General features: G+C 44.0%; 1 protein-coding gene across 1 annotated transcript; it reads right to left on the bottom strand.

Moving 5' to 3' along the window:
* ZKSCAN2 (zinc finger with KRAB and SCAN domains 2) lies at nt 1-23,965 on the bottom strand. Its single transcript, XM_003813687.5, has 7 exons — nt 20,673-23,965; nt 19,145-19,331; nt 16,881-16,972; nt 15,841-15,967; nt 10,704-11,387; nt 7,782-8,273; nt 1-4,714 (listed from the first exon to the last, which is right to left on the bottom strand). The coding sequence occupies exons 1-7, from the start codon at nt 21,069-21,071 to the stop codon at nt 3,792-3,794; spliced, it is 2,904 nt and encodes a 967-aa protein (XP_003813735.3). The 5' UTR covers nt 21,072-23,965; the 3' UTR covers nt 1-3,791.
* Nucleotides 23,966-24,206: the final 241 nt, after the last annotated feature.

Here is a 24,206-nt window from a genome sequence, read left to right on the forward strand (position 1 = left end):
TTTATTTTAGACATTTATTCCACAAACAAGTTTTCAAGAAGACATCTAAGTGAACACTGATACAAAACAATGAATGGACATCCATTTGCACCAGGTCTTGGAATGCATTCAGAGGCAGAGGCTTCCAGTTTCACAAGTTACTCAGACATTCCTTTAGCCAGGGCTGCCCCAGCTCCCTCACAGCTGTCTTGTCTGTCACTGGGCGTCAGACCTCCTGACAGAGGCTTCCTTCACTTCAGCCTACCTGCCACTGGTGATCGAGGTGCTTGGGGGGCTGCCTGCTGTGGACCACGAGGGACTTGCCCTTTCTCCTTCCCCAACAAGCTCCTGGGCTGAGTTTGCTGTCACAGCATCCCCTCCCTTTCCTGAAGCATGCGATGGATTTGGTATGGCCAGATGCGGCAGGCACAGGAGAGCTGGGCCGGCAGCCTGGTCTTCTAACCTCTTCCGCGTCTATATCACGCTCCACAGCCTCATGAAACATTAGAGCCAGAGCAACTCAGCAGTTAAGTTCAACTTCTCTTCAGATGAGGAGCCGAGGCCCAGAGAGGCTATGATGTGTCAAACAACACTCATTTAGTGACAAGATTAAAACTTGCTTCTTTCAGCTTCCGGTCTCATGCTCATTCCACCAAGGCCAGGCTGCCCTGAGCCATTTATGTGTGAGGTTTCCCTTTTTAAAAAACTGTTTCTTTCCAGATGAATGAATTAGGTTGAATGCATAATAACATCACTGGTAAGAACTGGAGGTATTTGTGGCAGTAACAAAGCAAGCCTAGGTGGGACATACGACCCCAGTTTCCAAAATGCCTTCGATAAGATGATAGTGAAAAGTTGTCAGTCTATGCTGCTTTTCAAAAACAGGATTTGACACAATTTACAAGGAAATAAGACGAAATTAAATAAATATAGGTTGGGGTAGTTGGTTGAGGTGGGCTGTAAGTTTTGTTGAACTTTCCAGCAGCCAGAACAAAGAGAGAAAAAGCAGCTTAAGTTACAAAAATCACAGTGTTTGTAATACATACATACAGATCTACACACACATGTAGACGTGTGTGTGTATACATACTGCGCTTAGGATCAGAGCTTTCCTTGGTACTGAGATTTAGATAAAAAAACCTTTTTCTATGAATCTTCATAAAGGCGATGTTATGTGATCTAAAAGACACATTGGTCAGAACATGATTATTCATTTTGACTTACATGTACCAGGTGAAAACAAATAAAATGCAGGAAGACAAGCAGTGTTGGTCTAAAATGGGGGGGAGACCTTCCATTTCTTCAGAACAAAGTTCATCAAATTAATGTAACACATGTCTAGACAGCCCATTTACAATTAGGAGTAGAGGTAGGGGAACCCAAATTCCACCTCAGCTTGCTCCCAGGCATATGAGAGTTAAACAGAATCAGTTTGTCCCACTAGAGAGGGAATGGGTCTTGCTTGACCCTTTCCTGCCACTGGGGAAGGTTGAGAGATGAAGGTACAGAATATGATTCTGGGCAACTTAGCGCAACTCTTCTGCAGGGGAAGGTGATGTTCTCATGACTGAGCTCCTGGCCTTCTGTAACGGCCATGGTGTAAGTGGCCCCAACTTTTGCTGTGATGCTTCCTCTATCAAACTGTGAGTTCCTTGAGCCCAGGCACCATGCCCCTTCCTTCCTTTTTGTATCATTCACTGTGGCTAGAACATGGCCTTACATGTAACAGTGCTTCATATTTATGAATAAGTCATCTACTTTCCTGAATCATGCTTCCACATAATATCAATCCTGTGTACATATTACTAAGTGGTGATTTCTATTAATGTACATCTTCTCTAGAGCTGGAATTCCAGAACATCTACACAATATAAACACAAGCCCACTGGCACCACAAACATCTTACTGTGCTACGCACACTACCAACATGGAACTGTACTTAGCATTAGAAATCTATAACTTGGACAACACAGAAAAATCAACCTATTGAGATGTGAACAGTGATAATATTTCCAACAAACGTATATCAGAAACATTTATCAATGTTTACCTGAGTCACCTGCCTTCCAACAGGCCACACCCTATTCTGGCACCATAAATTAGATTTCTTTCTACAGTGCCTACCCTCCTAGGTACTTTGCTGAACAAGTTTCAAAAGATTGAAACATACCAAAAGGAAAAATATCATTTCCAGATGGCTTCAAATAAGAGCATTTGACAAAGAAAGGGAGAGAGAAGAGCAAAATAATCACCCACAAACAGCCCTAACTCCGGTTCCCTTCCCATTAAACTTGTGACTTCTCCCTTGCCAAAGCAAAGCCACCCTGGGTCACCTACATACTAAGGGAATAAACGCCACTGACTCCATCCTGAAGCAACTGGCCATGGAAAATCAAATCTCTGGGTTTCATCTGTAACTTCAAAAGTCAATTAACCATCCCCCATCAGAACTTTTCCTTCAGTGTTTACTGGGTTACTGCCGGGGGTTCTCAAAGAGATTTTTCAGACAAAACAAGTAAATGAGGAAAACAAAAACGGTGTTCTGGATCTCTGGATTGAAGTTTTTATAAATGTTCCCACTTTTCACCCAGTGAGCTCTAGAGTTGTGTTAAGTTACTTGGTACACTACAGTTAGGTTTCTGATGCGGTGAAAAGGGACTAGAAGCCTCAGGAAAAGAGACTGGGAGATTAAACAGCCAGACCTGAGAGCGCTGGTCTAAGCTGAGGTGGCTATCTGATCGACAGCAGGCCAAAGGAGTCCAACTGGTCTTAGAAATGCTTCAGGTGTCTATTACCTCTTCCCTATCCCCTTAAAGTTTTAGAAACACTATTATTATACTGCAGTGCGGGGGTGGGAGGTACGAAATATGCCAACATGCCAGTCATGTTCTAGATAAGAGCCAGAGAAGTTAGAGGATAGAACTAGAACGCATCTGAAATCCTACTTTGCTTTAGTGAGACACACCACGAGCAGGCCTCCTATGTTATCTGAGGAGGGCATGGTAGTTCAGAAGAGGCCGGCAGGAGCACCCAGAGCAACTGAGAGGCAAGTGCAGGGCTATGAGAAACAGTAGGAGGACCTGGGATTACTTATAGGCTGGAGAAGCAGCAGCCAGGGGATTTAAGTCTTCGGGTACAGAAAAGGATGAGGGGTGATCAATTGCTTCTCACCTCCATGGAGGGCAAGGCATTAGTAACAGGATTTCAGTGACAATACAGGGATTCTGCCCTAGCTATTTGGATCAACTTCTTGACAAAAAAAAAAAAAAAAAAAAGGTACACTGTAACAGACTTCTGAGGAAAGCTATAAAATCTTCACTCTTCTTTTGTGGATCTCTTCAAAACCAAGATGGATTTGATGTAGTTCTGATCAGACTCCTCAAAGTTCTATCTAAATGTGAAAATCTGTTATCAAGTTGCATCCACGATCTCACGGAGTAGGTAATAACAACAAAAAAACTTTTGGCGTTTTTTATATCCTTGAAGACAACTCTCACCCATATGGAAGATCTTGAATGTTGCCGAACTTAGCAATCCAGTTGCAGTGGCCTCAATGTACTGAAGGGTATTTCATTCTGAACTCGGACAATGTATCTTCTCCACATTCTTAAAGGAGAAGCTGAGACACACAGAAGAGGAGGAACAGACTGATGAAGTTAGAGGCAGAGGTGAGAACAGGATGAAAGTGTTTAGTTTATTTATATTCTCAAGTTTATCTTGGAAATTACACTTCATAGCTAAGAAAAGATTGCTTCCAAGAATGAGATTAGGGTAAAATGGCTAAGGGGGCATTTAGGAAGAGAAGATCATCATCAAAAAGTTTTCCTAAATTCATCAGTCTTTCCCTTATGTGGGTTCTCAGGGCAATACAGAGATGGAGGGTGTGGCAGAGGCTTTTCTCTCACATGAACTTCCCGATGTTTGGTAAGAACAGAACTCTTACTGAAACGTTTGCCACACTGGGCACAACCATAGGGCTTCTCTCCAGTGTGTATTCTCCGATGTTCTCGAAATCTCGTACAGTTATTGAAACTTTTTTCACAGTCCACACATTTGTAGGGATTCTCCCCAGTGTGAACTCTCCGGTGGGCGCTGAAATGAGAACTGTTGGTGAAACTTTTCCCACACTCTCCACACTGATAGGGCTTCTCACCAGTGTGCGTTCTCTGATGTATAATAAGACTAGAGCTCTGACTAAAGCATTTTCCACACTCTCCGCATCTGTAGGGTTTCTCTCCTGTGTGGATTCTCTGGTGGGCACCAAAATTTGAGGAGTCATTAAAGCTTTTTCCACAGTCAAGACATTTAAAAGGTTTTTCGCCTGTGTGGATTCTTTGGTGTCTGATCAGGCTCCTGCTTCTACCAAAGCACTTCCCACAGACACCACACTTGTAAGGATTCTCCTTGTGGTGGGTCATCCGGCACATCAGACGAGTGCTCCTTCCAAAGCTTTCTCCATATTTGAGAAGTCTGTAGGGTCTCTTCCCCACAAAAGGCCTCTGATGCACAACGGCTTTCCCTAAATCTCTAGGCTGAGACATCGGCTTTCCCTGTCTAATTCCTTGAAGATTTTCCCATTGTCTTCCTGAGATGCATTCCCTTTTGCGATATTTGCTGGGGTCGGTACTCTGGGAAACAACTCTTTTGGACTTTTCTATTAATGCCCTATGCTGTTCCATGTCCTTATATACTATCTGTGTTGGATCCTCCTTGATGCTACTTCCGATTTCAAAATCTGAAAAAATGAAAGACAATACAAATTTTATACAAGTCTGATATTAACCATAAACCACCTGGCTTGCAAGGCTTGATCCGCTTGCTTTCCATACACTTCTCTAACCTCAGATCCTGTGACTCTTCCCTGATTCATTCTGCTATATTTCTTTCCATTCATAAACAGGCCAATAACAGCCAGTACAGAGTAGGCCTTCAGAAATGTTTCCTGCATTATAATCCAAGCCATCATTCCCCATCCATATCCCGATTAACAAGGGGGCAACCTGGCTTATCTCCCTGAGGTTCCACTCGAATTCATCCTATTTTCATAATTTCACCTCTGTACTAAAGCACACTACACCACACTGATCTCTAGATTAGATTCTGACTAAGTCCAGGTTCCTCGAGGGACTTGACGAACTAAATTCCTCTACATATCTAATCATATCCCACCCAAGGGTACCTGTTTCTTTTCAAATGTTCTTCTCACTTTGTTTTTCAGGCTGTCCCATAAACCACACTAAATGAAATCTTAATTCTCACTGTTACCCAAATTGGATTATTTTCTCACTCTTTTCACCTACATCCCACGTTCACTACATCTTGGATCCAGATTTTCTGTTAAGTTTTCTGGACAGAGAGCATGACATGGTGAACAGAGACAAGTTTTGGAATTACACGGCTCTGAGTCTGGTCCCATCTTGGTGAGTTATTAACTGTGTGATTTTTGTATTAACTTATGGAAAATTCAAACACAGAAAAGTCTGGAGAACAGTATGTATAATGAACTCCCACAAACCACTTACCTACATTTAACTATGGCCTATTCATGGCCAATCTCGTTTCATTTCCACTCCCACATACTCCCTGCTCCCTCCATCCAGACTACTTTGAAGCCAATTCCAGATATCACGTTATTTCATCCATAAACATTTCACAAGCTGTGCAACTTAGGCCCAATTCAGGTTAATCCTTGTTCTTAAGCATCTGCTCTCCTGCCTTGTTTCTACTGCCAGTTTCAACATTACTTTCCTTCCACACATTCAGTAGAAACCACAGATAACTCTCAATCCCAAGTGTGGAGGCTGTGGCATGGGACGGGGAGAGGAGGGCAGCCATCAATCAATCTAGACACTTAAGTAAAAAGCCCTAACAATTCCATCTTTCACTTATTAGTACTTTTTTTGTCACCCAGGCTGGAGTGCAGTGGCATGATCATAGCTCACTGCAGCCTTGACCTCCCAGGATCAAGTGATCCTCCCACCTCAACCCCAGAAGTTGCTGGGATTACAGGTGCACACCACCACTCCCAGCTAATTTTTTATTTTTTGTAGAGATGGGGTGTATGTTGCCCAGGCTAGTCTCAAACTCCTGTGCTCAAGCGATCCTCCCACCTTGGCCTCCCAAAGTGTTAAGATTATAGGTGTGGGCCACCACACCTGGCCTGTCAGTACTTCTTTTGAAGTTTTCTGATTGAGTTCAACATTGTTCTGGGATTTGGAGGAAGTCACAGCCTAGGAGTTGGCTCAGAGAAAGCTTGATAATTTGATGATAGGTTTGGAGCTCACTTTAAAAACAAGATTCACAAGGACTTTGTTTCCAGTTATCAAAGCCAGGGTTCTACAGGACTTAATTCAAGCCTTCATACTATAATTTCCCATATATATACTAAGCTAGAGTCACTTGCTTCAATAAACTAGTCCTGAATTACCCTGCATATTCAACTGATTGCCGGGGGCTTAATCTAGTGTTATGGGAAGACGGAGCTCCTGTCCTTCAGGAGCTCACCATGTCTGGGAGATCTTACATACAAAGTGTTCAGTGCCATAAGACAGAGACAGACAAAGTATGGGAGGTGAGAGAGAATTTGGACATGGAGATATGTAGAGCCAAGGACATCCAAGGTGGAGGGAACATCGCAAGCTAAAGTTTGGATGTGAAAGAGCTTGAGGTGCATGTAGGAAATAGCCAGTAGTTCCGCTCTGAATAAGCAGAGTTGAGGAAGGAAAATGCTGACATGTAGACTAGAAGAGTAAGATGAGCTCAGATCAAAAATGGCTGTGAAACCTTAATAAAAGTGTGGGTGGAGAAAACTGGTTTGGAGGCTTTTACAACAGTCTAGGCAAGAGAGAGAGAAGACTAAACTAGACAGTGGCTAATGGTAACTGAAGAGGGGACAGATAGACGTGATAGTCTGGATGAGGGCGGGAGCCCACAGGGAAGAGCCGTGGTGTGGTAAGGAAGATGGTGAAGTTAGTTTTGAACATCTTAAGCCTGAGTTACTAGTGACAGGCCCACGAGGGCGTAAGTCAGTGGGAAACATGCAGGTGGAGCTCAGGACCAGAATAAAGTCTTTTATTTAGTCTCTGCCTATCTTTTTTGTCTTGCACACCCCATATAACCATAAGATATTCTTCTTTTGTGCTTACTGAAACACTTTCTTCATCCAAGTTTTTTCTCATGTGTAATTCCAAGTTTTTCTTCCCCACGGTACTTCCAGGAGATACAAAACACTGTCTGACCCATACCAACAAAAACCAAGGCTGAGAACCCAAGGACTGAGTCACTCTAACGTGAGTTCCTCCTTTGAATAGAAGCACCATGAGAACAGGAACTTTGTTTTTTTCAGATGGAGTCTCACTCTATCACCCAGGCTGGAGTGCAATGGCACGATCTCGGCTCACTGCAACCTGCGCCTCCCAGGTTTCAAGTGATTCTCCTGCCTCAGCCTCCTGAGTAGCTGGGATTACAGGTGCTCGCCACCACACCCAGCTAATTTTTGTATTTTCAGTAGAGACAGGGTTTCGCCATGTTGGCCAGGCTGGTCTTAAACTCCTGACCCCAGGTGATCCACCCGCCTCAACCTCCCAAACTGCTAGGGTTACAGGTGTGAGCCACCATGCCAAGAACATCACTGCTATATCCCCTGTTCTTCAAGTAGCACAGGCACTCAAATATTTCTTGAATGAAGGAATATTCATGAGCTATGTGCAAGATCTACTGATTTTTCAGTAAATCACACTTATTCCTCTTTTGGACTAAAACTCCTTGGTTTTGCACCAAAACTCCTTGGTTTTGCACCTTACCATTTGGGCTCTGCAGTAGACCTGGAGGTCCCTGGAACTCTGGCTCTTGCACAATTTCCTCCTCGCTCATTCTCTCACTGCAAGAGTCTTCTATTACTGCCTCCTGTGAGGTCTCTTCAGGTTCCCAGCCTGTAGGTTCCTGGGGTTCAACCTCAATACCCCCTCTTTCTTGCCTTGAAGGTGATGGGACTTCCTCTGGGGTGCTGGGGGAAGGAGCAGATGCCCGAGAGTTAATCAGGGCATCCATCTCCTTGTAGAACGCGCAGGACTCTAGCACGTGGCCATTTTTCACCTTGCGGTAACTCTTCTGAAGGCTTTTGAACTTGGTTCGGCACTGTTCTGGTGTCCGGAGGAAGCCGCACTCTCGAAGCTGTTCAGCTACAGCCCCATACAATTTGCTCTTCCGATGACAGGCTTGAAGCGCTTCATAAAACCGAGTCTCACGGAGGATATCAAGAAAAGTCTTGGTTTCTTCATAGCCCCAGTGCACGCCTGCCATTTGGGGATAAAGTTCACAATGTAACAAAGAAAAGGAGTCTGTAGCCTCTATACTATATACATTAAGAAATGTAGAGGTAAAAAAAAGTCCCATTCACAGTGGCAACAAGAACTACATATGCCTAGGAATAAGCTTTGCAAGAAATGAGAAGGTCTATATCAAAATGTGTAATATCATACAACTAGAAAAAATGACAAGACACTGTTTATGAATAGGAAGACTCAAGTTGTACAGATATCATTTCTCATATGAATCTATAGTCAAAATCCCATTCAGATTTTTAAAATTGAAATCGGTAAACTAATCTCAAAGCTTATTTGGAAGAATAAAAATGCAGTCCCCCAAATCTGCCATTGCTATGGTGATTAACTAAATGATTTAGTTCTCTAGAAGTCTCTTTCCAAAGTGGTTAAGAATAATGACTAGAATTTCCAATAGGAACTTTCCCCCTCAAATTTCCTACCACTTCTGTAAGCAGTCTTCCTTGAGGAGCAGAACTATGTTCAGAGTAGTTTTTGGATGTCATTGAATCCTCTACTTTGAGATGAAATGATCTGTAAGACAAGACTATGTTCTGCATTTATAGCAGAATAAAACTTTTCAGGGCATATCTAAATATAATTTGTAAAACATGCTTTTTGTATGTTTTGTAATCTATTGTAGGAAAAATCTCTATCCTCTATCTTACTAGGTGGTTTCTTCCAGGCCTATGACTGGATTCCCATATTTGAGACCACCCCAAGAGTCCCAGCCTCATGTTGATGGATTTTCAGTTTGGTGAGACCTGTCTAGGCATAATGCATCTTCCCATCTTAGCAGATGTTTATTTTTTATTTTTTGAGACAGAATCTCAGTCTGTTGCCCAGGCTGGACTGCAGTGGCACAATCATGGCTCACTGAAGCCTTGAACTCCAGGGCTCAAGCGATCCTCTCGCTTCAGCCTCCTGAGTAGCTGGGACTACAGGAGTGTGCCACCATGCCTGGCTAACTGTTTTATTTTTTGTAAAGACGGAGTCTCGCTGTGTTGCCCAGCTGCTCTCAAACTCCTGGCCTCAAGGGATCCTCCCATCTCAGTCTCCTGAAGTGCTAGAATTACAGGTATGAACCACCACATCCAGCCAGATATTTCTTTTGAATGGGTTTAGTCATGGATACATTCCCTAGCCTGATTTAGTTTTCCATTCTATGTAAGAATTTATAGGCTGGGTGCGGTGGCTCATGCCTGTAATCCCAGCACTTTGGGAGGCCGAGGTGGGTGGATCATTTGAGGTTGGGAGTTTGAGACCAGCCTGACCAACATGGTGAAACCCTGTCTCTACTAAAAATATACAAATTAGCCAGGCATGGTGGTGGGTGCCTGTAATCCCAGCTACTTAGGAGGCTGAGGCAGGAGAATTGCTTGAACTCACCCAGGAGGAGGAGGTTGCAGTGAGCCGAGATTGCGCCACTGCACTCCAGCCTGGGTGACAGAGTGAGACACTGTCTCGGAAAAAAAAAAAAAAAAGAATTTATCTCTAGCTGTAGTAAAGAAACATTACTAATAACAGTGATACCAGGCAATGCTGTATTATATTTTAGCATTTTCACAGTGCCTTCATTTATATTATCCTATTTAACACTAATAACAACCCTATGAGGTATTCTTAGCCATATTTTACGGATGAGAAAATTGAAGCTCAAAGTAGTTACGTGATGTGTCTACTGTCACACAGTTATTAATTGGCGATTTAATTCTGCATGTCTCAGTCACAAAATATTTAACACCAGCTCTCTTTTGCATGGTGTATCTGTCTGCCTTTTTAATTTTAATGTCTCTGTATTATATTTAAGGTGGATCTCTTATAAGCAATTAATGTCTGATAATCTTAGTTCTTTAAGTTTGTAATTAATTATATATTTGGATTTATATCTTATTTTTTTCCATCTGACTCATCTATTTTGTATTCTTTTTTCTCTCCTTTGTCTTCTTTTATATTACACAAAAAATGTTTATTTTATTTTTAATGAAAACCTGTTGAAACTGTTACAAAATTTTGTACTGGTTATTTTAGATAACGTAATAATGCATGCTTGACTTATAATGCAATATAATTGATTGCTTTATGCCAATTATCAGATAATACAAGATCCTTAGAACCCTGTAACTCCATTTGTCTTCCTTTCACAAGGACCCAAACACTCAAAATCCATGCTGTGCTCTAAAGTGAAAACGACTCCTCCACGGCCACTTGGAGCTGTTACTCTGACTGCAATGGGGGCAGCAGCAAGCACCTGAGAGTACTTCAGTGATGTGGCCACACCACAGTGAAAGTGGTGAGGTGTGCGTGACAGCACCCCCCGAGTTTGGCCACTTCTGGTCTACTCCTTTTTCCACAAGATCACACATCTGTTTTCCTACCAGAGAAACAAAGCACAATTCTTACCACTGAGGTTCTGAAACAAGACAGGGGCACCATGGATTTCAGACTTGCGGATAAATTCGATGCCTATTTCATCACCATCAGAATCTTCTGCAGCTTCCTCCTCCTCCACCAAGCTGATGTGTTCCTTAGCACTGATGGCAATTCTCTTCAGTCTGGGGACAGGTATCATCTCCTTTGGTTTATCAGTGGACGGAGCACGGGCTGCAGGGTTCAACAAAGCATCCATGTCCTCAAAGAAGGCGCAGGGTTCTAGCATGTGGCCATTTCTCACCTTTCGATAGCTTTTCTGGAGACTTTTGAACTTGGTTCGACACTGTTCTGGGGTTCTAAGGAAGCCACATTCTCGCAACCATTCAGCCACAGCACCATACACTTGGCTATTTCGGGGACAGGCCTGAAGTGTTTCATAAAAGCGAGACTCTTTGAGAATTGCCAGGAAAGTCTTTGTTTCCTCATAGCTCCAATGCACACCTGCTATCTTTTCATCTTCTAAACCCCACTGCTGCTGCTCTCTCCATGTTTTTCCTGCACTCCTTGCAGGGACCTGAATAGCATGAACTGACTTTTCCTTGACGTAGTTGCTTCGTAGGATACTTCTCTTGTTAGAGGAATGCAGACCTAGAGTCCATGGCTCCTTTCTCTGTTCCAACCGGGTTATCTTGTTAGATGTAGACACTGCACTTCCTACAGTAAAATAAACATATTTCATGGTAGACATAGAAGTCATTACTGCATGCCTCAATCTTCTGCTGTCACATGCTCTCCTGGGCCACTTGTTCACACCCAAACCTTCCTCAGCTGTGACACTGCACATTTATTTTTACATGACTTCCTTGGTACAAACATCTACTAACTTACACGATCATTTTACTTCTCATATATGTACCATTTCTTTTCCTAGCTAGTTCTTACAGGAAAACCTTTAAGGGTAAGAATATATATTTTTAACCTTTGATTCTCTCTCAGTAGCCAGTGTTGTGTTAGGTTCAGGGTATGCTCCTACTCAGTATTTGTTACTTGTAAAATAAAGTGTATCTTTTCCCCACATTCCCCTCCATGCCCACCCCAACATACATAACATACATACATATATAGGCACTGGGACTATAAGAGATAAGAAGCCAAGAATTTTTTGTTAAACTATATTACAAAGCCACAGTAATCAAAACAGTATGGTACTGGTATGAAAACAGACACAAAGACCAGTAGAACAGAATAGAGAGCATAGAAGGAAGTCCACACATGTATAGCTAAATAATCTTTGACAGAGTGCCAAGAACACATCACTGGGAAAAGGTCATCTTTTCAACAAATGGTGCTCGGAAAACTGGATATCCAGATACAAAAGAGTGAAACTGGACCCCTGTCTTACACGACTCACAAAAATGAACTCAAAATGGATTAAGCCTTAAATATAAGACCTGAAACCATAAATCTCCTAGAAGAAAACACAGGGGACAAAGCTCCTTGACACTGGTCTGGGCAATAATTGTTTTGGATATGACATCAAAGCACAGGCAATGAAAGTAAAAATAAATGAGTGGGACTACATCAAACTACAAAGCTTCTATACAGCAAAAAAAAAAAAAAAAAAAAATCTAATCCAAAACAACAACAACAACAGAAACAGTCAACAAAGTGATGAAAAAATCTATGGAATAGAAAAAAAGATTTGCAAACCACTCATCTGCTAAGGGGTCAATATCTAAAATCTATAAGGAACTCCTACAATTCAATAGCAAAATAACAACAACAAACCAAACAAATAATCTCATTAAAAAATAAGCCAAGGATATGAATGGACTTCTTCCCAAAGAAGACATACAAATGGCAGATAGGTACATGAAAAGGTGCTCAACATTGCTAATCATCAGGGAAATGAAAATCAAAGCCACAATGAGATATCATTTCATACCTTTCAGAATGGCTATCATCAATGAGACAAAAATAAGAAGTGTTGGTGAGAAGAAAATGAAACCTCTGAATACTGTTGGCAGAGCTGTGAATTGGGAAGAGTCATTATGGAAAACAGTATAGAGGTTCCATAGAGAACTAAAAATAGAATTACCATATGATCCAGCAATCCTGCTACTGGGTATATATGCAAAAATATTAAAATTAGTAGGCCAAAGAGGCACTACCATGTTCACTGCAGCATTATTCACATACAGCTAAGATACGGAAGCAACCAGGAGGCTGAATGGATAAAGAAAATGTGGTCTATATACACAAAGGAATATTATTCCGCCTTAAAAAAGAAGAAAATTCTGCCTTTTGCAACAACATGGACGAACATGGAGAACATTATGTTAACTAAGGTAAGCCAGGCACAGAAAAGACATATATCACATGACCTCACTTTTTTGGCAGTATCTAAAAAAGTCCAACTTATAGAAGTAGAGAGTAGAAGATGGTTACCAGAAGCTGGGGGAGGAGGAGGGAAGATGGGGAAAGTGGAGATTTGATCAAAGGGCACAAAATTTCAGTCAGATGGGAGGAATAAACTTTAGTAATCTATTATATAAATTTAGTAATCTACTATATAGTGACTATAATATGTAGTAATGCTTTGTCTATTTCAAAATTGCTAGAAGAGTAGATTTTCTTTTATTTTTGAGACAGAGTGAGCCCAGGCTGGAATGCAGTGGCACGATTTTGACTTGTCTCTGCCTCCTGGGTTCAACAGATTCTCCTGCCTCAGACTCCCAAGTAGCTGGGATTACAGGCACCCACCACCACACCTGGCTAATTTTTGTATTTTTAGTAGAGATGGTGTTTCGCCACGTTGGCTAGGCTGGTCTCAAACTCCTGACTTCAGGTAATCTGGCTGCCTTGGCCTCCAAAAGTGCTGAGATGATAGGCGTGAGCCACTGTGACTGGCCTAAAAGAGTAGATTTTAGATATCTTCACCATGGGAAAATAAGCATGTGAGGTGATGAATTTTTTTTTTTTTTTTGAGACAAATTCTTGCTCTGTCGCTCAGGCTGAAGTGCAGTGGCACGATCTCAGCTCACTGCAACCTCTGCCTCCTGGGTTCAAGCAATTCTCCTGCCTTAGCCTCCCAAGCAGCTGAGACTACAGGTGCATGCTGCCGCGCCCGGCTAATATTTGTATTTTTAGTAGAGATGGGGTTTTACTATGTTGGCCAGGCTTGTCTTGAACTCCTGACCTTGTGATCCGCCCACCTCAGCCTCCCAAAGTTCTGGGATTACAGGCATGAGCCACCATGCTCTGCCGAAGTGATGGATTTGTTAATTAGCTGATTTAATCACTCCCCAACGAAAACATGTATCAAAATATCACATTGTACCCCATAAATATACACAATTATTATCTGTCAATTAAAAAAAGACAAATGATAACAAGGTTGTGGAGAAAAGGGAATGGTCATGCACTATTGGTGGGAATGTAAACAGGTACAGCCATTATGGAAAACATTAGGGAGGCTCCTCAAAAAATCAGAACTACAATATGATCCAGCAATCCCACTTATGGTACATATCCCAAGGAGACAAAATCAGCATCTTGAAGAGATAGCTGTACTCCCGTGCTCAATGAAGCATTATTCACAATAGTCCAGACATGGAAACAATCCAAGTACCTGCTGACAAATGAATATTGAAAATGTGAAAATATAGGAAAAAAAATATAATGGAGTACTAGCCAGTCATAAAAAAGAAGGAGCCTGGGCGCAGTGGCTCACACCTGTAATCCCAGCACTTTGGGAGGCCAAGGTAGGTGGATCGCAAGGTCAGGAGTTCGAGACCAACCTGGCCAATATACAGTTAATAATATTATAGTGTATACTTGAAATTTGCTGAGAGTGTAGATCTTAAGTGTTCTCAACACACACATACATAACTATGTAAGGTGATGGATGTGTTAACTCAAATGTGGTAATTATTTTACAATGTATATGTACATAAAATCATCAAGTTGCAATATGACATTCTTAAATATACACAATTTTATTTGCATTTATATACATATATATAGTTTTTGAGATGGAGTTTCGCTCTTGTTGCCCATGCTGGAGTGCAATGGTGTGATCTCAGCTCATTGCAATCTCCGCCTCCTGGGTTCAAGCTATTCTCCTGCCTCAGCCTCCCAAGTAGCTGGGATTACAGGCATGTTCCACCATGTCCAGCTAATTTTGTATTTTTAGTACAGATGGGGTTTCACCATGTTGGTCATGCTGGTGTTGAACTCCTGACCTCAGGTGATCTGTCTGCTTTGACTTCCCAAAGTGCTGGGATTACAGGCATGAGCCACTGTGCCTGGTCTTATTTACATATATTTAATAAATAAATATTAAATTTATTTGTACCCCAATAAAGCCGAAAAAAATTTGGTAGAAGAACCTAATTTCCAAACAAAACTTACAGGAACCCACAAATACATATATCAAAGAAATAAAATTGAGTTGTTTTGCTTAAGGAGGTTGAGGGTAGGTGGGCAAAAAAAAGCCTTATATCTTATTATAGCTTTGTGGTCCTGAGACACGTCAAAGATGTCTTTCTCCTTAAAAGAGACTGAAATCCACTTTTCTATTACATGAAGGGGAAAAATAATCTGTGACTTCACATTTGAAAATTATTGGTACAGATATATTTTCGTAAGTATTTATTGAAAACAAAATATTTCATTAATAAAATATTTCATTAATTAAAAAAAAACTTCTGAAGACATTTTGGTGAGGTTAATAGGAAAGAGCTGTTAAGAACAGAAAGCAAATTGAGAATTTGCCAGCTTATGATACAAAAGAGATGAACATGTCGTCATTTGAATCCTAGCTACATTGCTTACTTTACTTTGACCAGGGGAAGTTTCTTAAGCTCTCTAAGCCTCAGTTTCCTAAGGAATAATACCATTTACTGTACTACACCATTTTATGTAATACAAATATGATAGTCATATGTAACTCCTCTCCAATGTTTTAATCACTAAATTATTATTATTATTTTTTTACTGGAAGGAGGAGTGGGTGAGGGAAGAGAACCTGGCTAAGTGATTACACTAGACAATCCTTAGAGATCCTTTAAGTGTTAACATTTCTATCTGCCTATCTTCTAATCAGTAGAAATGAATACATTAGAAAGCTCCAAGTCTTATATTTGGAAAGGGAAGGAATCCTTACCCAGGGAGACCACGTTCCCAACATTCTCCTTCCTGAAATCCCGGTAGAGGTCCCTTTGGGCAGGAATCTGATGCACACTCTTTCTGTAGGAAAAGCCTCTGGCCACGTGGACATCTTTCACTGGTTCCTGTAATGACACTAACACCAATGACTACCAAGATAACTGCACAGGTCTTCAAAGGATGAGCAATCATAGATGAGGCAGAGAAGAACCCTAAAGAAGAACTGAAATCAAGGAACAAGTGGATAGTTTGTGCCAAATGAAGCAGAATAGAAAGAATCATAAGATGACAAGATAAACAAGATGATCCAGCAAGGAGTCTCATTACTCAGAAGACTGGGTCCCATCTTTTCAGGAAAAGGAATAAGGGGGAAATATACTTATACACTTGTGACGACTATAAGTATATTTACAGTAAGTAAAGTAAGTATATTTAAAGTAAGTATAAGTAAAGGAATAAGGGGGAAATATACTCTTGTGGGGAGTATATTTAAGGTAAGTAAAGTAATTATATTTAAAGTAAGTATAAGTAAAGGAATAGGGGGAAATATACTTTTATACTCTTGTGGGGAGTATAAGTATATTTAAAGTAAGTATAAGTAAAGGAGTAAGGGGGAAATACACTTTTATACTCTTGACGGGAGTATAAAAATTTGAGGACAGTGAAGGCACAGAAAGCATTGCGCCTAAACACCCTAGTAAGGAAGGCCAGAGAAGATAATTACGGCAGGGCATGGTAGCTCACACCTGTAATCCCAGCACTTTGGGAGGCCGGGTCGGGCGGGTCACTTGAAGTCAGGAGTTTGAGACCAGCCTAGGCAACATGGTGAAACCCTGTCTCTACTAAAAATACTAAAACTTAGCCAGGTGTGGTGGCATGCACCTGTGGTCCCAGCTACTCAGGAGGCTGAGGCAGGAGAATCGCTTGAACCCAGGAGGCAGAGGTGGTTGCAGTGAGCTGAGATTGCGCCACTGTACTCCACCGTGGGTGACAGAGTGAGACTCCATCTCAAAGAAAAAAAAGACAATTACAATGTACCTGGGACCCAGCAGGAAGCCGTGTGGTTGTCACTTCCTGATCTAGGGTATTCCATTCATCAGCAAGGGCAGGAACCCAGGGAGAAGGCCGAGCTGTAAGAATAGAAAGAAACGATTAGTAATCTGGGCTTTGACCCTTTAATTCATGCTGTCTCTCTTTTTAAGAGATGAGTACGTATTGAAACACCAACAAATATAAATTCATCATTTTCTCTGTGAGTTCAGAACAATCCCCAAAAACACAGTACCCTAAAGCTGGGATCACAGCCTCAAATGCTTTCCGGGGGTAAGCAAGTAAATACAGGATGAAGGGGACCAGGTAAGGACTGTGGGAACTGGAGAGCACACATCTGATTGAAAGGGCACTGCCAATGCCAATGCTCAGGTCCCGCTCATGTCTCAGTGTGAGACTATGGCTGTGGTACCTTCCCTCCTTCCCTACCCCCTTTCCCTTCCCCAGCCTTCCTTTTCCCCTCCCTTCCCTTCCCTTTCTCCCTTCCTCTCTCTCTCTCTCTCTCTCTCTCTGTCTCTCTCAATCATGGACATTTGCAATGCATTCCATCATAATATAAATTTGGGGAGGCATAAAACAGTATAGTAGTACTGAATCTTGCCTCTCAGTGAAGGGCTGGGTAAATCAGACAGACTTGAGGTTTAAAAATAATTGTGCCATTCTGGGGGAAAGGAAACTAGCATTTATTGAGCACTATTATGCACTGGCTCCTTCATGCTGCCGCATTTAATCTGCACGAATAGCCTTGCTATATCCCTCTTAAAGATGAGAGGACTGGGTGTGGTGGCTCACGCCTGTAATCCCAGCACTTTGGGAGGCCAAGGCAGGCAGATCACCTAACGTGAGGAGTTCAAGACCAGCCTGGTCAACATGGTGAAACCCCATCTCTACTAAAAATACAAAAATTAGCCAGGCATGATGGCACATGCCTGTAATCCCAGCTACTCGAGAGACTGAGGCACGAGAATTGCTTGAACCTGGGAGGCGGAGGTTGCTGTGAGCTGAGATCGTGCCACTGCACTCTAACCTGGAACAAGACTCCACCTCAAAGAAAAAATAAAATAAAATAAAATAAAGATGAGAGAATGGAAAGTTTGAGAAGTTAAGTATCCTGACCAAGGCCACATAGATAAAAAAATGGCAGAGCTAGGTTTTGAATCTAGGTCTGTCTGTCTCTAAAGCCTAAGCTCTTAGCCTCTGTGCATTCATGCGTCTTTTCATATTATTTGCCCAAGATCACAGACAGAGGGTGGCAGAGACAAGATATAAACAGAAGACTTCTGACGGCAGGTTTAGTGATGTTTCCATTCCTCTCTTTAAGACTGAGATGAAGCCACACTTCAGGAGATGGAGAGATCACTGTGGACTGGGAAGGACAGGGTATTCATTTCCTAGCATTTGACCTGAGTCATTAATGTGCAGGGCAGCTGTGAATGTCAGTGGTCCCTTCCCTGTGAAATCTTAACTGTTTATCTCTCTTGTATGCCACTTCTGTGATGGCCTGTGAGTCAAACTTTGAACACAAATGCCTTGTTCCCTTTCAAACAGCTTTTTGACTTATTTATAGTCAGTCAAGAGCACATACACATGGCAGGACTGAAAAACACAGGATGATTGTAGAATGTAGATCTTATTTTATTTTTTTGTAGAGAAAATGTGTTTGTCTCGCTATCTTGCCCAGGCTGGTCTTGAACTCCTGGCTTCAAGAGATCCGCCTGCCTCGGCCTCCCAAAGTGTTGGGATTACGACGTGAGTCACTGTGTCCAGCCGTGGAGAGTTTACCACCACAGGATCTCATAGCTGGCCCAGGCAATCTAAGTTTCCCCAGTTTGGATCTTTTTTTTTTTTTTTTGAGACAGGGTCTCGCTCTGTCACCCAGGCTGGAATACAGTGGTGTGATCACGGCTTACTGCAGCCTCAACCTCCTGGGTTCAAGCAATCCTCCTGACTCAGCCTCCTGAGTAGCTGAGACCACAGGTGCATGCCAACACACCTGGCTAATTTTTTTTTTTTTTTTTTTTTTGCGATTTTGTAGAGACTGGGTTTTCCCATGTTGCCCAGACTCAGTTTCCACCTTTATGATACCTTTTCACTTATATTGCACATGTTCCTAATTCTTGAAGTGAATGAAACCTTTCTCCTATTCTGAATATGTATCAAGGAGGCCCTCCACTGCACATTCACAGCGTTGGGGTACTGCGGAAATCTGCCCCAGCCTCTGCACTGGGCGTGCTCCGAGTCTTCCCTCTTACCATTCTTGGGTAAGGGCCGACGTTCTCGCTTTCGGTTCAGCTGTTCCTGGTGTCCTGAGTGGAGGCTTCCAGGTTCCTCCCGAGACACCGCCCTGGGTTGGGTCTCCACCTGCTCTGGCGGCAAGTCTGCCACCTCCCACGCTGCTCCAAGTGGGGCGTGCTTCTCCCGGTGCACGGGACTGCTGACCTGAGAAATGAAGTCAATACCATAAGAGGGAGTAAAACAGGCCCATATCAGGGCGAAATTCTCCCAGGAAAGACATCAAAGAAGGACAGAGACATGAGAAGGAATGAAAATTCCACTCCATTCCCAGTGGAGTCTCTGAGAGCGCTGGGCTGAGAGTACTGTCCAGCAGTCTGGGTGTAAGGTAACAGAACAGTGTTCTTTTTTCTGAGACAGAGTTTCACTCTTGTTGCCCAGGCTGGAGTGCAATGGCACGATCTTGGCTCACTGCAACCTCCACCTCCCAGGTTCAAGCGATTCTCCTGTCTCAGCCTCCCAAGTAGCTGGGATTACAGGCATGCACCAACACGACGGGCTAATTTTATATTTTTTTAGTAGAGTTGGGGTTTCACTATGTTGGTCAGGCTGGTCTCGAATTCCTGACCTCAGGTGATCAACATGCCTCGGCCTCCCAGAGTGCTGGGATTACAGATGTGAGCCACCGCGCCTGGCCAGAGTAATCTTTAATACTAAACAGAGGAGGAAATCTGTCAGGAGTGAAAGAGCCTCCTTGTTGCTAGAATAGATATTATTTGACTCTATATCTGTTACGTTCGCAAAGAAGTTACCAGGACATGAATATATTCAGTAGTGATATGAAAACTTACAAAATTAATATCCACATCTATCTGTCTATCCCTGACCAACACAGCAACCTGCTGATAGATCTCTACACAATGCAAGTCCGATGCAAGGTGAAACTGCAAATCTTGCAAATGTTGCAGGATTTCACGAGGTTCATGAAAGTGAGGTTGAAGAACAACTAGAAGAGCATGCAAGCCACTGAGAAATGAAGATGTGGCAGTTAGACTGGAGGAGAGTGACAGAAATGACGGCATGAGAGCACTTCAGAAGACACTGAGTGCAACAGTAAAACGCTTGGAGACGGCTCTGGGATAACGGATGAAGTCCTTTTTTTTTTTTTAAAGGGGGAACAGAATAGCCTTTTTTGATCAAAATGCGTAAGTGAACCTCTGTGACGCAAAACCATATTGTTCTCTTATATTGTTTTGTTGCAAACATTATGCCAAAGATGACGATAAATGCTTAGGTGAATAACGTCTGGTTTCCATTGTAAGATAATATTTCAACCAAAGCTTTTATTTTTGTATTTCACGTGAAATTCTGATCCCCTTTTAAGTGGATTCACTTAAAGTGAAAAGACCCCCTTATAGGGTCTTTTATTAGCACCATTTATCTTTCTCTTTCTCTGAAGAGCACGTCTTTCTGCAATACATCCCTGCCCACATGCCTTTCCCATTCCCTTTTTTTCTAAGTACAAAAATTTGGAAAATCCTCTCTCACCTGCTGTCTTAGTCCTCCAGTCTCTTTCTCCAAATGCACTACCAGGGCCACCGCTTCCTCTCCACTTTGCGGACACTGCTTCTGTGCCCAAGCCTGAATCTTCTCGGGTAAAATGGTGAGAAACTGCTCAATCACCAGCAGCTCAAGTATTTGCTCCTTGGAACGCATTTCTGGCTTCAGCCACCGGCAGCAAAGTTCCCAGAGTTTACTGAAAGCTTCATGGGGTCCAGTCACATCCTCATAACAGAATTGCCTGAAGCATTTGCGGAAGGTCTCAGAGCTATCCGATCCTTCCAGAATGGGCTCTGATGCCCACTCGGGGTCCTTTTCCACCTTCATTATTAGGCATCCCTCAACCTCCAGGGGCGCGTCGATCTGAGAGTCGAGGGCGACAGCCATGCTGCAGCCCAGGGGTCAACTTCACGTCTAGCTCAAGGTGGGGACCCAAAGAAGACTCCAAGCGCTCCCTGCTTAATGTTCCTGGGAGTGTGATAAGGTATGGAGGTTAAAAACGGCCAGGTCGGCAGGAACAGGGTATTCCAGGCTGATTAATCAAATCTATGCCAGGCCCTTGAAAAGGTGAACGTATACTCTAAGATGCAAAAGCCTGGCCTCTTCTCCAAACAAGATGTGACCGCGCAATGTGGTTTTCCAGGGTGCATCCCTCTTAGTGCAAAGTCGGAAACCGGGAGGCTGGACGACTGGGAGAAAAATGAAGCAGGCTGAGGAAAGGCTGGGCGGAGGCGGACAGCCGGGCCGGGAGGGGGTGTGTCCGCTACTCCCGGGTCGGGCGCGGAGAGGCGAGTCCCCGAGTGGGTGGGGCCGGATGTGCAGGCCCCGCCCGGCGCCAGGTTCCGGGCTCGGGTCACCGCAGCACTTCCAGGCCGCTGCGGGTGCCGCTGGGGCCGCCGGATTCCGAGAGCGGCGCCGGGCTCTTTCGGGCCCACGACGGCCCCGACCGTCCTCAGGAAACCGCTGCCCGCCGAGAAAAGGCCGCAAAAACTGTTCCGCCCGGAAGGGAGAAGAGCTGCGGGGCGAAGCCAGGCCTCGCAGGGGGCAGCGGCAGGCTGCTCGCGTTCGGCCTCGTCCACTCGGCCCGCGGAGAGCGCGGGGGGCGCTGGGAACCGCAGTCACGCATGCGCCGCCTGCCACCGAGCGCCGCGGGGCCCGCGCGAGGCGTCCTCGCGGGCGAGGGGCTGGGGGAGGGGGGGCCGTGCGGTGGACTCTCGCGAGAGCGCGCGGCGCGGTGACTCGTCGCTGAGGGACTTTAGGATTGTAGAGGGGCGCGGAGGGTCCTCCCCGGGGCGGAGGGACACAGAGGGATTCTAGGGAACCTGCCGTCGCGAGTCCCGCTTCAGGCGGAGAATCCAGGCGGCGGCGGGGCCTCCCTGAGGCGGAGGAGTCGGCACCGGGGCCTGGCTGCCGGGGAAGGAGAGCACGGGAGCGGGGACTCGTGTGTCTGGCGGAGGGACACGGCGTTCCGGTGGAGGGATCTGTTCCGTGTACCTGGTCCAGGGCTGCGGTCGGGGATGGAGCGGGTACCCCTACCCTGCGGGACCTTCTTCCCCTGGCGGAGGTGCACGGCGCGGCGTGGTGCTTTTCTGGCGGAAGTATCTGTGCGTGGCCCCAGGCCCTTCCCGCGCGGTCTCATCTGGGGCCACTTGTTGGCCCTGGCGTTGGGGAGGTTCATGTGGTGGATCCTGATGAGAAGGGGGGTCACAGGGGTCTCGGGGCCAGGGTTCAGCCAGCCAGGCCCCAGCTTGCTCTCTTCTGGTGCTGCCCCTGTCCCTGAATTCATAGACCCGGCTTTCCCTCTCTTGAGCACCTACTATGTGCCAGGCTGCGCTTTGCGCATGTAGCAGAGGCAACAGTGTCACCTGGGAAGCTGCTTTCCCCCAAAGGAACTCTTGTCTGTCCGTTGTTGCAGAGCCAGCGCATGAGACCAAGTGTGAGTATCAGGCAGTGCAGCCTTCATTCAGTGGCCATGGAATTGGAGAAGTGGGAGGGTAGCTCGCAAATCAAGCTCTCAGCTCTTGAAAACTGAGAAGTTACAGGTAATAGGGAGTGTTGACGAAAAGTAAAACTGTGCAAAATATTTGAAGAGATTTATTCTGAGCCAAATACGAGTAACCACAGCCTGTGATACAGCCCTCTCGAGGCCCTGAGAACATGTGCCCAGGTGGTCGGGGTGCAGCTTGGTTTTATGTTTCAGATTGGCATGAGACATCAGTCAAATACATTAAATACATTGGTTTGGTCCAGGAAGGCGGGACAACGCAAAGGGGTGGGGGTGGGGGCTTCCAGGCTATAGGTAAATTTAAATATTTTCTAGTTGACAATTGGTTGAGTTTGTCTGAAGACCTGGGATTGATAGAAAGGAAGTGTTCAGGTTAAGATAAAAGATAGTGGAGACTAAGGTTCTTTTGAAGTCTTATGGTGGCTGCTCTTAGAGATAATAGATGACAAATGTTTCCTATTCAGATCTTCAAAAGGTGTTAGACTTTTAGTTAATCCGTTTAGGATTGGGAGGGCCTGGAAGAAAAACATCTAGCTATGTTAATAGATGTTCTTTACAGATGCACATTTTACCCCACAAAGGATAGCTTTTGGGGGAAAATGCTGTCCTTTATGGAAGAAATTGCAAAATAGGGCAAAGAAACATGTTTTGGGGTAAAATATTTTGACTTTCTGTCACGTAATGTTATGCCAGAGTCAGATTGGAAAGTAAGTCATCATATATAGGATTAAATAAAACCCATCTGATGAGAATTTATGGTTTGTAGGTCATGACTCCCCAGATCCCTTAGATAGGAATTTGAGCAGGATTAAAAAAATCAAGAGTTTAGGCTGGGCGTGGTGGCTCACGCCTATAATCCCAGCATTTTGGGAGGCCAAGGCAGGTGGATCACTTGAGGTCAGAAGTTTAAGACCAGCCTGGTCAACATGGCGAAACCCCGTCTCTACTAAAAATACAAAAATTAGCTGGGCATGGTGGCACACGCCTGTGATTCTAGCTGCTTGGGAGGCTGAGGCATGAGACTCAACTTGAACCCGGGAGGCGGAGGTTGCAATGAGCTGAGATTGTGCCACTGCACTCCAGCTTGGGTGACAAAGCGAGACTCTGTGTCAAAAACAAAACAAAACAGAAAAAAAAGGATCAGAGCTTAGTCCTCAGGTGTCCTTAATGAAGGGGCTGGGCATTAAGAGCAAGGCGAGGAGGCAGAAGGAAAGCTTGAGCCCAGGAATTGGAGACCAGCTTGGGCAACATGGTAAGACCCTGTCTCTAAAAAAAATAAAAATTAAGAACAAGAGGAGGAATATTCATGTTTTTTCTTGGGAAGGGAGGTAGAATTTCCTGGAATCAAGGAGCTGCCCCTTTTTTTGTCCTTTTTTTGGTCTCTTCAGGTCATCATGGTGATTGTCAACTGTCATGGCAACCAGTGGGAATGTCATTTAGTACTGAAGTTGGATTAGAATGAAGCTAGAGGTTCTTCAGAGGTCGAGTAAGCTAAGAAGGAACCTATGACCACAGAC

Source organism: Pan paniscus, chromosome 18 (assembly GCF_029289425.2).
Source record: "Pan paniscus chromosome 18, NHGRI_mPanPan1-v2.0_pri, whole genome shotgun sequence".
NCBI classification, from domain to species: Eukaryota; Metazoa; Chordata; class Mammalia; order Primates; family Hominidae; genus Pan; species Pan paniscus.